Genomic DNA, 15492 nt, shown 5'->3' with positions numbered 1-15492 from the left:
GCTAGCTAGTTAGATACAGATATAAAAAGAAATTACATCGTTCAAAATTGTGTATTAAAAATTATATACCTATTTTTAAACTGTACGCTCACACTGCATTCTTTCCAGAGAAAGCAATGGTCACCTTCCTAAATTCATTGTGTTATTTTCTTCCAGTTCCCCAGACTTGTCATTTTGAGTAGTCTGAAATAAATTCCAATGTTGGTCATTACAATAATGTTTTGCTGCTTTTATGCTTTTCTTTTTTACTGTATTTGTTTGAAATCAGATAGCATCATCACACACAGAGCACAGTAAACTGCAGGTGATTTGAATAACAGATATGTGTGCAGTGACTCTCACCTTCATTCTCTTTTGATCCTGCCTTGTGGATAGTTCCATTTTCTATGTAATTTCCCAGAGATAATTTCTCAGTAATAAGATTACATCAGATTTCTAAAATTGGCTCAATGGTTTTTTACTATACAACTTGAAGCTGTATTTCAGCAAAGCTATTTGCCATATGAAGAGCCACCAATATCCAAGCCAGTTTGTAACCTCTGCTTATATTATCTAAAAAGAGACCAAATGTTTCTGCTGTTAGGTTATAAAATGAAAGTATCTGTTAACCAGATTTCAGGATTGAAGTGTATCAGTTCTAGGATTTCTCAAGCAAGTGATATTGACCTTGTTTTTAGTATTATGACGCTGTTTGGGCTCCTAAGGATAATCTTGGAAGAACAGAAAAATACTTGTCTTGTTTTATCAACAGATATCTGATATAAAAATTCATCCGCTGTTGCTGCTTGAATGACTTGAGGAACTAATAGTGCCAGATCATTGTCCTGTGTTTAAATTGAAACTCAAAGGGAACAGGAAATCTTGCAGTAGCTCCAAAAGCAGCAGGAAGAAATTAAATGTGCAGAAGCTTTGGTTTTACTGGACAACATGTGCAAAATTTTAAGCATTTGACCTAGGAAGGGGTGCTCCTGAAATGAGGTGCAAGAACTCTTCAAGGAAGAACTTCAATTGTTTTTAATGTTTTCTAATTTGCTTCCACCCTTCCTGCCTCTTCAGAAAAGGCTTGTCTGTTTGGCTTAAGCCTTTCTCAGTGGTTTATCTTACTAAGCATGCTCAGTTTATTGAATTTCTAAATATTGTCTATTTTTGCAAGTCTCTGGATAACTCAAAACAACTTCCATTTGCAGCAAGGTAACAACCTGAGTGTAGTGCTTCTTTTAATATATTAGATAAAAGTGGACCTAGGTCCACACAATGTCAGTGAAACTCGTGTAACAGTTTTCCTAGAATGGAGTATGAATTATTTCCCAAAATTAAGGCTACAGGTGTGTTTTGTCTTACGTATGGTTCTGGAGATGATAACATACATCTTTGTATTAATTTCTGGGTGTTTTGATAATAGTGTTGATGTTATGAGGCAGATAGAATGGCTTGGTTTGGAAGGGACCCCAACGATCATGTGGTTTTGTTGGTTTATTTTGTGTTGTTTTGTTTTTTAACAATCTTGATCTTGTTATGTGTTTCAATGCTTAAACGTGCTTCTTTTTCTTTTTTTTTTTTTTTTTTTTGGATATAGACTGAGGTTTAAGACATCATCCTAGTTGTGCAGGATAGAACTAACTCTACTGCAGTTCAATTTATAAAAATGAAATATATTTCTTTATTTTTCTTCTTTCTTAGTTTTGCTGGAAATTGTGAAATTGATTTGGAGATCAAGAGATACTTCTGTAGAGCTGGTGTAAAAAGTATACAGGTGAAGTACAATTCTTCTTTATTTTGATATCCAGTTGTCACTGCATTGCCGTTTGCTGATGAAATAGTTTACAGGTTGCCAGAGAGAACCACTAATTGTGTGATATTGTTACTTATCTTTTTTTGTTTTTTAAAATTGAATAATACTGATATTATGTAAAACTTCAGTAACATGACTGAGCTGAAAAGGGTGCATTCAGATACAGAACTGTTGTAAATCAGTATCATTCTCTACTGGAAAAGAGAGAGAGAATGAAGCTAGTGCAAATGCACATTTGGTGTGTTGTTTCATAAGAGGAATCATTTATCTTAGCTTTAGGTATAAGCTAATAATGTAGATCACAGAATCACCAAATTGCATGGGTTGAAAGGGATCTCAAGCTCATAGAGTCCAACTCCCCTGCTAAAGCAGATTCCCTACAATAGGTCACACAGGTAGCCATCCAAATGGGTCTTGAATGTCTCCTGTTCCTGTGCTCCATCACCCTTACTGTAAAGAAGTTCTTTAACATATTTGTATGTTAAAGCTTCCTGTGTTCAAGCTTCTGGCCATTGCTCATTGTCACTATCACTACGTACCACTGACAAGAGCCTGGCCTCATCCATTTGCCTCCCATCTCCATTTAGATGAATGAAGTGAATTTGTAAGTCCAAGTATTTAATGCCTATGTACAATTTTATGGATTTGGATAAAGTTTTATACATAAATATAAATATATATATAAAATATATTCATGTAATTCTTCCAAAATTGGGAACTTTATGAATTAGACCCGCGAGCATTGCCAGTGAATAGATTTTATTTAAACTGAATTCAACTCCATTGTCTTTTTCTCTTTCTCTCTCCCAGATCCATGGTACTATGAGGGTTATCCTGGAACCACTAATTGGAGACATGCCCCTGATTGGAGCACTATCACTTTTTTTCCTTAGGAAACCTGTAAGTAGCTTCTCCATTTCTAGTCTCTTCAGGTGATAAACAACTTTAGTCAGTAGATAGTGGAGCAAGAAATAAGCAGCAAAAGGAACAGACTTGGGAAATCACTGCCGTTTGACTGAAATTAGTTTCCCATGGAAACAGTGGAACAAATTTTATTATTACAGGAAGAAAACAAAATGAATAATAATTACCTTGGAATTATGAAACGTATATGTCAAAGCTGTCAAATTTTCCTTACAAGCCTTATTTATGGTTAAAAGAAGAGCAATAAATACCTTCTAGATGGTTTGTAAGAAAGCATTGCTGCTGTTTCTCATGACAGACTGCTAGAGAGTGTGGTCTGTGTTAAAATTCTACCACGTACATGCAGAACTGTAAAAACTATGATGGTGCTATTTACCACAGATTAAAGTTAGAGTATGGAAGTGACCTACTCTGATGGTTGAAGTTTTTAACTTAGATAGTAGGTAGGCAATTTTCATTACATTTACCAATGACCCAAGCATGAGAACAGATAAAGCCTGGAGTGAGATGAAATTGGCATTTAAATAGGTCATGACAGTATCATAGAATCATAGAATGGCCTGGGTTCAAAAGGACCACAGTGATGGGAAAAGATGTCATGTAATTCAGTTGGAAGAAGTGCTGAGCCGAAGTGCCTGTTTGGGCAGGAAGAATAGCCAGAGCCTGAGCTGCCAGTGTCTTGCTGGTATGAAAATGGCACAGCTAGACTGGAATGTATAAACAAGAGGAGGGCTTCCAAGAAACGTTCAGTTTCAGGAATAGCACTCCAACAAAGATACTGACCAGTTGGAGAGTATCCATAGTAGGGAGAGGAGAATTCATTATCAAGGTCAGGCCAAAAGAATAGAAATTGTTTAGTTTAGAGAAAATCAAGGGGAACATGTTCTTAAAAAATGTGAAGAGCTGTTAAAGAAAAGACGTATGTAATGTGTTCTATATATACATAGTAGACAGGATAACAAATTTCAGCAAGGGAGATTCAGGCTGAAGAAGGAGAATGAAGGAAAGCATGATTGGTAGCGCTTGGGAGTGACTTCAATAGGCTGCTTAAAAATCATCTGAATTTCTGATGTCTTTTAAGAACATATTCATCCATTAGGACTGACATAAGTATAGCTCTTATTATTCAAACAGTTCTGACCTCCCTCAACCTTCTGGCAGTGCTTTGCCCAGTGCAGCCCAGGATGCTGTTGTGGCAAGGGCACGTTGCTGGCTCATGTTCAACTTTGTGTCTGGGGAGCACAGGTCCTTTTCTGCCAGGCTGCTTTCTACCTTGGTGATCCCCAGTGGTGTGCATGGTGCTGTTCCTCCCCAGGTTCAGGACTTTGTACTACTACTGCCGTGTTGAATTTCATGAGATTCCTGTTAGCTTATTTCTCCAGCCTTTTGAGGTCCCTCTGGGAAGCAGCAAAACCCTCTAGTGTGTCAGCCACTCTCCTCAGTTTTTTGTCATCAGCAAACTTGATGAGGGTATGCTCTGCCCTGTGTTTCAGATGTTAATGAAGATGTTACACAGGCTTGGATATGGTATTGATATCTCAGGTATACTACTAGATACCAGCTTCTAAATAGACTGCGTCACTGATCACCACCCTCCAGGCTGTCTGTTCAGCCAGTTTTTATCCCACCACACTTTTTGCCCTTACATCAACAGCTTGTGTGTGAGGATCTTACAGAAAACAGGGTCAAAGGCCCTGCTGAACTCCAGGAAGACAACGTTCACTGCTCTCCCTTCATCCATTAGGCTGCTCAGTTTGTTGTAGGTTCTCAGGTTGGTCAAGCATAATGTCTCCCTGGTGAATCCATGCTGATTACTCGTGGTCATTTTTTTCTTTAAGTGCCTGGAAATGGATTCCAGGACAAACTGCTACATCCACACAACAATCTTGTTTCAGAAAAATATAAAGGAGGATATAATACATGTTGCTTACTGGCTGAAAGTTCATTTGATGTTTTGTGTGTGAGGAAGTTTCAGTAATTTGAACTTAGATGTTGCTTTTAATAAGTATAGTAAGAGAGCAAGTGGGGGCATCATGGAAAATCCTATAACATATAGACTTCTTTAAAGAACATAGTTGTTCCCATCTATTATTCAGAAGTATATTTTGCATTGGAAGGTTTTGTGTCTTGGATATTTTCTAATTACAATATAAAAATAGCAATGCCAATGTCAAGCAGTTTCAGATTATGCCTGATCAGAAATTAGATATATGGGTTTAGGCACTTTGAAACAGTCTCGAAGAGATTATCCTTGTTTCCTCATCACTGTGACTGAAAAGTTTATCTTATTTTCATGGTGTGAAGGGATGGAAGCATATTCTTTACTTGAATGACATCAGAAGATAGGCTATTACATTCTTTAGTGAAATCCCATTATTTTAATGCAATTATTTTGCTCTAATGTCTTATAATATTGGTTTTGTTGACTTGGTGAAAAGATAGGTTTGCATGAGTGTTAATATATGGCCTCAGGAAAAAAGTCTAGTGTTGGTTGCTTCTTTCATGTGGCTTGTGTCATTTTTCTAGCCCTTTGGTAAAAGGGAAGCACTTCATGCAGCACCATTAAAAACATTGTTTCTCTTATTTGGAAGGGGTTGGAGGAATAAGTTGAGATGAACCAAATTTGGATATCTGCACATTTCTGTGAGTCTAAACATTAGGGAGATGTCTGCTTAGTTTTATCTCCTTTTTATCCTCTGGCACAAGTAGTAAGGGTTTAGGGCATCCGTTAACGTTCATGTTTAGACTAGCAAATTAAACAGGACCATGAGAAGGATTGAGTGCTGCATTAGAGCAGTCTGCATCGTGTCATTGTTAGCGTACTCACTGTTTTTATTTCTGTTTAGTGCTCTCCCCATCCATTTGAAGACTCAGTACTAAATGCTTAACTCATACTACACCTAAGCTAGTAAACTGAAAATTTATCAAATGAAACAATAACATTTGTTATTGGGACCTTATGAGTCCCAGTATGTGACTTTGGAAAAGACTTCCAGAGTACTTTGTCTTTTGTCCTACCCCTGTGCCAACTAAGCAGGGGTCTGGTTCACTTAATGCGACAAGAAAGAATGGGAAGTAGACTAAACTAGGAAAATCCAAAAAGTCAACGCCCACACCCTAAACTGTTAACAAAATTATTTTTCCACCCAATTTTCATTTAAATGCTATGATAGTGGTGAAGGTCCCAGAAAAGTAAAGTGTAGATTGACCAAAAAAAAAAAACCAACCCATCTGTGAATCAAGTTATTCTGTAGTTTTACATTATATGCAGATCTTGAGGTTTTTTCCAAGCAGGCTTCTTTCCACTCTCCTGTGTGCTTTCTTGGTGTTCATTTTTCTGACTTCTGTACAAAAATGTAAAGTAGTGGTTATTATAGCAGTAAGCAAATTCTGTCACTTTACTAGAGAGCAGCCAATGAAAGCTTGTCTTTACTTTTAGTTTTTTGTTAGGAGAGAAGAGGAATTAGTTGGCAGTAGCAGTAGATTTTGTTCTCATATTTTCCAGTCTAAAGTAACTGGCAACAATTCCACTTGCTCTGTATCATCTGTTTGCTGGCCTTAATGACTATATAAGGCAATGCTGCCCAAATTAATAGTTCTGAACATACTTGTTTAATGAGTTTGCTGGTCTCATATTTCCAAGTAATGCATGGAGTGTTTAATGCTCCAAGAATTGTTACTTTGCACAGAACTTTTAAAATACTGTATTTTCTTATTGTGAAGAAGTTTCAACAGCTTATAATGTCTAAATTTATAAGAAATCAAGAGAGAAATGCATTCTAATGTTTTGAAGTTGTCTTTTAAATCAGAGCATCAGTGCTGGAGGCGTTAGCACTGTGTAAACGGCCAAGATTTGTAAGGTCTTTTAGATGACTTTTCATTATGTTAACACGGTATACACTTACTATTCATTCTGCTTCTCAAAATGTAGTTATCTTTCAGTTTCATAACAAAATATATCACATGGTTAATTGTTTTGATTTTTGGCTCAGTTGCAGAAATGTATGTAGCTTACAGTTGTACTGTGATTGGTAATATTCGAAAGCTTATTTAAAGGCATATTTAGTATTGAAAACCTGTCCTAGGCCATCCTCCTTCACTTAAAAAAAGGCAAACCAAACCCTGCCCACCCCCAAAAACCAAAACTGACAATATTATTGTTCTGAATAAACAAGGACTGGAATGTAGAATGGAATTCCTCTATAGCTCTTACTTTTATATTCTCTTTGCTGCCCACCACTTGCTGACTTGGGCTCTGCTCACTAAGTCAGTGTGTCAGGACTAGCGAGGGTATGAAGCTCAGAGCTGATAGAAGGATGGAAAAGAGTAGAAATCAGGGGGAATTGGCTTGAATTCTAACTTTGAGTAGTTGACTCTAAGATGATTTTTACAGGATCAGCCATGAAACTTCTTTTGGTCACTTTCACTCAAACTTGCCTGCTCTCTTCCCTGAGAAACAACACCTCTGATCCGTGTAACTGTTGTCTTGCTTTAATCTTTAGACAGTTACAACTGAAAAACTTACTGCTGATAAATAGTTCCTGTGCAAAGATATCCATCTGTTTCCTATAACAATGATGAAAAATTATGTAATTTACACTTTCTATGGCATTGTATGGTCTAGCCTTGTTAGAGGTGCTGAGTTTATTATGTGTTTACTGTTTGCTGGGGGAATGCTCTGGAGGATGTTATTTATGAAATTAAAAGAACAAAATTAACCTTATAAATGGATGACCATTCACAGATAACAGAAGAGGGCACATTAGTCCCCATCTTACAGTGGATTTCTTAGAAGGAGCACAGCTTACCACTGGAGTTGCACTCTTGTGCTCAGCAGCGGAGCTCAAATTTGCCCTGCAGAAATCTCACACTTCTTAACTTGATTAGCAGGAAGTTGTTCATCAGCATTTTAAAACTGACTTTGTGGTTTTTCTTCTGAGGTTACCAGTGCTTATGGCAGCCAAATAAAGCACCAGCATTGGCATTGTTTAGAGGTTGCCTTTTGTGCTGCTATGGACTTCTGTAATGGCTCTGTATATTTTACGTTCATTTCACTTTGTAAGGCATCTGCAGTTTTGAAAACACAGAATACATAAAAACACTCAACAGTTTTTAGCCTGTTTTCTTATAGGGTGCAGGGTGCGTGTATTTTTTTTTAGCTCTTTAACTGTAACACAAAGGAAATGAAGGAATGGATTAAGAATATCATGAAAGAAATAGATTTTGGAGCAGAATTGAAAGCAATAGTCAGTCTCTCTTGCATGCCATACTACCACTGTAATTTCATGGCTGAATCACATAGAAAAAATAAACTAAGCTGTGCTTATTGTACAGAAGACTAAAGCTAAGTTAAACAATTAACTTCTTAAAATGTAAAACATTTCTATTTCTTCAATGGTGTGTTTTAAAGGATCCCTACTTTATGGACTTAGTTTTTTTTTCTATTGCACATAATAAGTGGAAGTGTAAGTTACATCTTTACAACACTGTTTCTTGCATTCTCAGACTGTTGATCTCCACTTGATTTTAGTGAGAGTTCAATTACTGTTTTAAAAACCTGTGAGCCTCAGAACTATTCTTCCGTACTACTTAAACATCCTGGGACTTGTTCCATGTTGCATATAACTAATACAGATTTGTGGAACTTGTTAATGTAGTAGCAGATTGATATTGTAAAGCTTGATAGTGTTTGCTGTAGAATCTGCACAACTATTTTTATGCCAGTGAGTTCCAATAATACCTATTTATTTATTTGCATTGTTTTGCTTTTTCAGCACTAAGAATCACACCTTGCTCATTAAGTACTCTTGAACTCCTTCGCTGTCTTTTGAAATAGAAAAGGTGGCTAATTTTTTTTTCCAGTTCTTTTTACTGTTGCTTTTCCAGATGATCAATAAGCATTACATGTAACCAACCTACTCCTCTTATACGTAGAAAATACCTGAGAGCACTCCATTTTTGTTCTGAAAGCTCTCTGAAATAGTTTTTGGAAGCTTTCCACTTCTCACAGTGCTTCTGTGACTGTGCAAGTAGGTGAATTCCAAAGCTTGTGGCTCTGAGGACTTCCCTGCCTTGCCTCAAGTCTCAAATACTGTAAATAGAAAATGTAGGGAAGGAAAAAAAAAAGGAAATTACAATTACAATTGATATTTGGAACTTGTTTATGATAGGATTTCTACTGGATAACATGGTTATTTGTGACATCTAATCTTGGTTGAATGTTTGATTAATAAATTCCAAAATTATATGATCCTTTGATAAGACCTTAAGTCAATCAGGGTTTACCCAAAAACACTTCTGTACGGCAAACAGGTATGTAGATTGTAAAGTAAATAGGTATAGGAGCAGAGAAATTATCATATTTACAAAGGAGTAATGAAATAAAGATCTTACCTGTGTTCTGGACTCACAGAAGGGCTCCAAGGGGAGCGATCTCCAGATAGAGATCCTTCCTCCTTGGGAGTCAGCCCTTAAATGGGGTCTAGGAGGGGTGGAACCAGGGTCCATCCCTTCTGGTCACTCAGGTGAAATTGCATTCGCCTGTGCCCATGTGGCTGACTTAGTGCTCGTCTCAGGTGGTTAATCAGAGGTTCAGTCTGTGATTCAGCAGTTCCTGTACAACTTCTAATCTCTGGGGTTTCTTTAAGCACAAAATAGGTAGGGTACTTTTAAAACAGCTTCCAGCTCTGAAGTGGAGTTGATGAAGTAGTAAAGTATTTGGGGTCTGTGCTCCCTTGCAGGTAGGGACAGGAGAAGCTGTAGGATTGCCCTAGCTGTGCAGCTGCTGGCTCTTTCCCTCTTGGTGCTGCCCCAATGAGCAGGTTCAGCTGCCCCTGTGAGAGGCAACTTTGGAATGCTCAATGGATGATGCCCTGGTATAGCATCAGGGGCCAAGAATGGAGAACCTGGCTGCCTTCCTTTCCTTCATTTTCCCTGCCTGCTGTGGGCAACTGGACTGTGAGCTTATCATATAAGTAGTCCTTGGTGTGTGTTAGTAGTTCCAAACTTCCTAACTGCGTGCTAAGTCTCCTGTATATGTCTCCTTGGAGCACATCTCCCTGTCTGCTGTTACTGCTAGCTCAGGATCTGAACCAGTAGGCCTAGAACAGCCTGTTAGCACAAGCCTTGAGCCAAGTCAGTATTTAGGTGTAGACATGTTCTGTTATCGGGATACCAGTTGCAATAGCAAAGTTATTGAACGCTGTGAGCACACGTACACCTAATCAATTTGTTGGACAGATCTTGGACAATCACTGGCTTTCAGAAAAAGATTTTATATTGCTTTTCCTTTCCTTTATTTAGTATAATAAAACATGTATAGGAATAAAGATTTGTGTCTGGGTATGAGTGCCTTTCAGTACAGAGTATAGATAAGACAAGTTTCTTTGCTTTTTAGGAAGGAACAATTCTTTTTCCCACTACCGTCAGCTGAGAAAGAATTTAATGAACTTTGAGTAACATGGCACATACTCATTAATTGGAGACTGTAACGAGTGCATGAAACCCTGCCCTGGGGCAGTCTGCTGGCTGCTAACAGCCTCTGCTTGTAAGGCATCTCACCTGAAAGCTGCAGTTAGCTATGGAAGGATGCTGTACTGTCTCTGGCTACAGGCAGAGTTTCACTGGATGACAAACTCTGAACATAGCCTTCATGGTGCCCTGTTAGTTCTGCTGCAAAGAACCAGATAGCACTATTTGAGTTTAGCTAAACCAAGATAATTATGCATTGCTTGAGGTGATGGCAGAGAGGGAAATAGTATTGCTCAGGTATTTTGGGCACTCAACAGGCTGAAAGTTTTTTGTTCAGTATTCTGTTTTTGTTTCAGTGTGTTGTTTTCTGTATTCAAGACTTCAAAAAATGATTTGTTAACCGGCAGTCCTTTCCTTGCTCCCTTTTCTCCATAGGGTATTTTAGGCTGGTGATGATGCTTTAGATTACTATCAGAACCATAAGTTTTAGGGATTATTTTTCTTCTCCTGCAAGTTATGGTATTCAAATACAGTTGCAGTACATTTAACTGCAGTAAGTTTGATGGCTTTCTTCTCTCTCTGCTGAATGTTTCTGTTGTCAGTGCTGATCTCTGTAGTACTGCAGATATTGCCTGAACTTCGTGTTACTTTTTGGAAAACTCATCTTTTCCTACATTACGGAGTTTGTATATTATGATGGAGTCCGATTATGTATGGAAGCCAAAAGTTCAAACTTGAAACAATCATTTTGAAAGGAATTAATATGAAGGGAAAGAAAAAAGCAAAAAAGCATCTGTCACTAATAGCTGCAGATTAAGATCAGAGAGTTTTTCTTCCTACTGTGATGTCAGGTATGTTTCCAATTAGTGCTGGTCTCTTCAGGTGGAACTGGAAGGAAGGCACAGCATTGGGCAAATTTAGCAAGCCTTGTCCACAAAGGCCATTTATCCTCAAAGCTCAAACAGTTAAAGCTTGATTTCTGCCAGGAGTTTGAAAGCTTATATCCCTTCCAAAACATTTCATGGCTTAAGATTTATTTGCAAAGCTCTTCTAGTAATCCTGTAAAGTGCTTAACCTCAGTAATGTTTTTGACTTTCTTAGTTCCAACTTTGAATGGAAAAGGATTTATCTTTAGCATTTTGAAAGTTAACCTTTTTCATACTTATTCCTGTACAGTAAGAGGATGAATAGGCATTTCTTATTCACACTAACTGAATTTCTTCTCTAAATGACCACTGTTATTAGCAATATATTCTTTAAGTTTCTTTCCATGCTTAGTTTTTACATACTTTATGGTTTGATAGGGTCTTCGGACTAAGGACAATGAATTGGAAGCATTGCATTTGAGAAGAACTGTGTAAAAATCAAAGTACTCATAGTGAGATTGTACCATAGGACAACATATGTTTCATATCGCATTGCAAACTATTAGACTGATGTAGGTTATATTAGCTGAAGGTCATTCCGTTCTCAGTCTCTCTCCTGAATACACAGGGATGCAGGAGTGTAGTAAGTGTAAAAGGAAGCAAGGAAGCTAAGATGATCTTGTAGCAGTTTTCTAAAGGGCAAGTATCAATAGGCAAGTACTAAACATTAAGCATCTGTTGAAGTCTGTAGGCTTATTAACCCTTCTCAATGACATTGCCTGGACACTGATCTTATTGCCTGGAGGGTACAAAATTTATTTTCTCTTATAGTAGGTTTACAGAATGGTTGCAGCTGGTGGGCACAGAACAGGCTGTCCAGGGTAGTGGGCACAGTCCCCAGTCTGCTGGAGCTCAAGATGTGTTTGGACAGCACTCTCAGACATTGAGTTTGAATGTTGGGTGGTCCTGTGTGGAGCCAGGAGTTGGACTCCATCATCCCTGTGGGTCCCTTCCAGCTCGGGATATGCTATGATTCTATGCAAATTGTTGGAAGGGACCTCTGAAGGCCTTCTGGCCCAACTCCTGCTCAAGCAGGGACACCCAGAGCTGATTGTCTCGGCCCTTATCCAGGCAACTTTTGAGCCTCCTAAGGAGGGAGACTCCACAATCTCTCTAAGCATCTTGTACCAGCACTCAGTCAGTGAAGAAGTGCTTCCTGATTTTTAGATGGAACTTTTGTATTCCATTTTCAGTCCATTGCCTCTAGTCTTGTCACTGGGCACCACTGGAAAGAGCCTTGTTTTGCACCATCTCCTCAGATATTTAAAGACAGTGATGAATTTCCCCCAAGCCTGCATTTCCCTAGAATGCTCTAGTCCCTTCATCATCTTTTTCTAACTTAGTTGAATTGTCCCCAGTGTGTCTATTTCTCTCCTGTAACGGGGATCCCAGAACTGGATACAGTAGTCAAGGTGTGGCCTGGCCAGCACTGAATAGAGGGGAGGGACCACCTCCTTCAACGTGCTGGCAATGTTTTGTCTAACATGGCCTGGGATGCTATTATCCTTGTGGCAAGGGGACACTGCTCACTTATTTAGCTCCTTGCAGTATATCCCATGATATGTCCTGTCTTTTGCTTCAGAACATTCAGTTATTAAATCTTAATACTTTTCCATGAAAGATGGCAAATCTTTTTTTTTTTTTCTTTTACACTATTAAAGTGATTGTAAATCTTCGTTTTTTTTTTTCTTCCTAATTATCTGTTACAGATAGCGGTTCATAGCTAAGTGGTTCATAGGTAACACTGTTGAAGAAGTTGGTCACCATTACAAAACTACCTTAAGTAACATTGCCTCTTATGTATGTAAATGTATTATATGTTATCTTCGGTCTAAGTATTCAGAAAGGAAATTACTAATTAAACTATTAGCAGACCCTTTATAGAGAATGGTATGTACTTGTTTTTAAGTAGAAAATGAATGTAGAGTGATTCTTTTTGTTGGTTTGTAGGAAGATGCAGCACAGGTTCTTGAAGAAGTCTGTTTCCTTCCACACCCACCATTATTAGTTTCTCAAGTGAGGAGTCTCAGAATCCTTCTAACATTTTTTTCATGCAGTCACTCAAAGTTCTCTTGGATTAGATGGATTTGGAAGCATGGCAGTAGTTAAGTGAGTTTGGCTTTGTTGCATGTATTCAATTAAATTCTACACTGCTAATATAAAGTCCTTAGTGAGAAAGGAAAAAAAGGACAGTTGGTTCTGTTAGTTTCCTTATGTAGAATGAGAATATTAGAGGACTGAAAAATACACCAGAAATTAGTAATTAATGCAAACAACACCGAAACAGATTAAGTACCTTCACAATTTTTTTTATATCTAATATTCTGTAAAGATTTTCAGAGAAGGAAATACATATGATCTAGCAATTAATTATCCCTATTAATTATTTTTTGAGAATTTTTCTCACTTCAATACATTGTTCTTTTTGATACTTTGCTATACTGTGTCAATAGTGGAATGGATTTCTCTTTTTGCATTGAAAACAGCCTCCTTTGTCTTTGCAAGCTATCAAGTCCTCCTTCAGCTTTCTTAATCCCAATCCTTCATTCTTTCTGACAGACATGTCTTCTAACTGGACTCACATGAGATTCTTCAGCTGTTGATTATACTATGCAAATTCATGTTCATAGAATCACAGAACAGTTTGGGTTGGAAGGGACACCTCCCACTAGATCCAGTTGCTTAGGGCCTCATCCAGTCTGATCTTGAACACCTCCAGGGATGGGGCACCCACAGCTTCTCTGGGCAACCTATTCCAGTGCCTCACCACCCTCATAGTAAAGAAATTTTTCTTTATATCTAATCTAAATCTACACTCTTTTAGTTTATAACCATTGCCCCCTGTCCAGTCACGATACTCCCTGGTAAAGGGTCCTTCCCCATGTTTCTGTAGGCCTCATTTTGGTCATAGGAGGGCCACTATAATATGGTCTCCCTGGAGCCTTCTCTTCTACAGGCTGTATTGGGCTTATGTGGCAGGGTTTTGGTAGCAGGGGTGGCCTTTGTGAGCAGAGCCCAGCACAGCTCTATGTCATATCAGAGCCAGCTCCAGCTCCCCTAAAGGGACCCACTGCTGAGCAGAGCTGAGCCATAAGCGACATGTGCATTGTGTATTTACATGTGTAGAAGGATGCATTATAGGATGCTGCATTGTTTTTCTCATACTGTTTTAAAAGCTATCACTAAAATTATTTTGAATGGTTTTGGTTTTCTGTTTAAAAAAAGTCCCGGAATATTAAACTTCTCAGAAGTTATCATCAGATTCATTTCCTCAGTACTGTGAATTCTAAGTTGCTTTTCTTGTTTCTCCTTTCTTTGTTTTCTCTTTCTCTGCAATTCACAGCTTTTAGAAATAAACTGGACTGGGCTGACCAATCTTCTGGATGTTCCAGGGCTGAAGTGAGTATATGCAAAGCAGTATTTGATAGTAAATTTCTCCCCTGACAGCAGCCCCCATAAAACCCAGAATAAGACCCACCTAATCATTTTAGGTTAAATGACTCTGAGCATTTATCTCTTTATTTAGAATTAAGTGAAATTACTCAATATGGAGAAGGTAGTGATTATATGTGTCTAAGTACATCAAAAGTATAACTAGTACATCTGCTAAAATAATATTTAGAAAATATAATTTTTAATCTGCTTTTTTTTTGTGTGTTCTCAGCCTTTCCAGATTTCCAGAATCTCATGAATTTCCTATATGCTATCTCCTATGACAGCAAAAAGACTGAGCCTTATTTTATTTTTCCACCCAAAGTGTTCACGACATCTTGGCTTATGGCTTTGTATGCTGATAAATCTGTAGTTGCCTGTGTAAAGATAGTAAGAAACACCTTTAAGACTGTTATCAAGTTAAATAAACTTTCTAATCTTTTTGAGTGCTTCCTTTTAGAGCTTTCAGTTTATAATGTCAAGATCAAATAGAATAGCAAAAACATTAACCAAATGTAGTTGGAGAAAACACATGGCTTATTTAGAGCTTTTAGAAATAGTAAATGATAAAACCACAAAGAAAAAAGCATAAGTACAGAAGGAAAATAAATTGTTTTGTATCATTGCAGTTCTGGAAAGATTAAATCCATAAAGGCATTAATACTTAAAAAATTATAATAGTTACCCAGGGGCTTTTTAATACTGACACAGTGGCTAAGAAGATAATAAGTGGATCTGATACACAGGTTTTGTGACTAGCTCTTTTATTTGAACCCCCACACTCAAGACTGAGGTGATTCCAGATTTATTCTTATTATCTAAAACCAAGAGTTTGAATTTAGATATTAAATTAATCCTTCAGTGCTCAGTTGCACGCCTGAAATGATTTCTGCTTTGCTTAGACATGAAGCCATTGCATGGAATCCCAGTTAAACAGCTTGAAATTAG

At 37.8% G+C, this 15492-nt stretch overlaps 1 protein-coding gene across 5 annotated transcripts in view; it reads left to right on the top strand.

Moving 5' to 3' along the window:
• The window catches only part of ESYT2 (extended synaptotagmin 2), a 70128-nt gene that overhangs the window by 28297 nt on the left and 26339 nt on the right, over positions 1–15492 (top strand). For all 5 annotated transcript variants that reach the window (XM_015282152.3, XM_015282151.3, XM_015282150.3 and 2 more), the window contains exons 5-7: positions 1681–1753; positions 2603–2692; positions 14456–14511. In XM_015282152.3, the coding sequence (XP_015137638.1) occupies positions 1681–1753; positions 2603–2692; positions 14456–14511 (219 nt within the window). The remainder of the gene's footprint in view (positions 1–1680; positions 1754–2602; positions 2693–14455; positions 14512–15492) is intronic.

The sequence above is a fragment of the Gallus gallus genome, chromosome 2, assembly GCF_016699485.2.
Source record: "Gallus gallus isolate bGalGal1 chromosome 2, bGalGal1.mat.broiler.GRCg7b, whole genome shotgun sequence".
Classification (NCBI taxonomy): domain Eukaryota; kingdom Metazoa; phylum Chordata; class Aves; order Galliformes; family Phasianidae; genus Gallus; species Gallus gallus.
The sequence above is the reverse complement of the archived record's forward strand: the minus strand, read 5'-3'. Positions and strand labels throughout refer to the sequence as shown.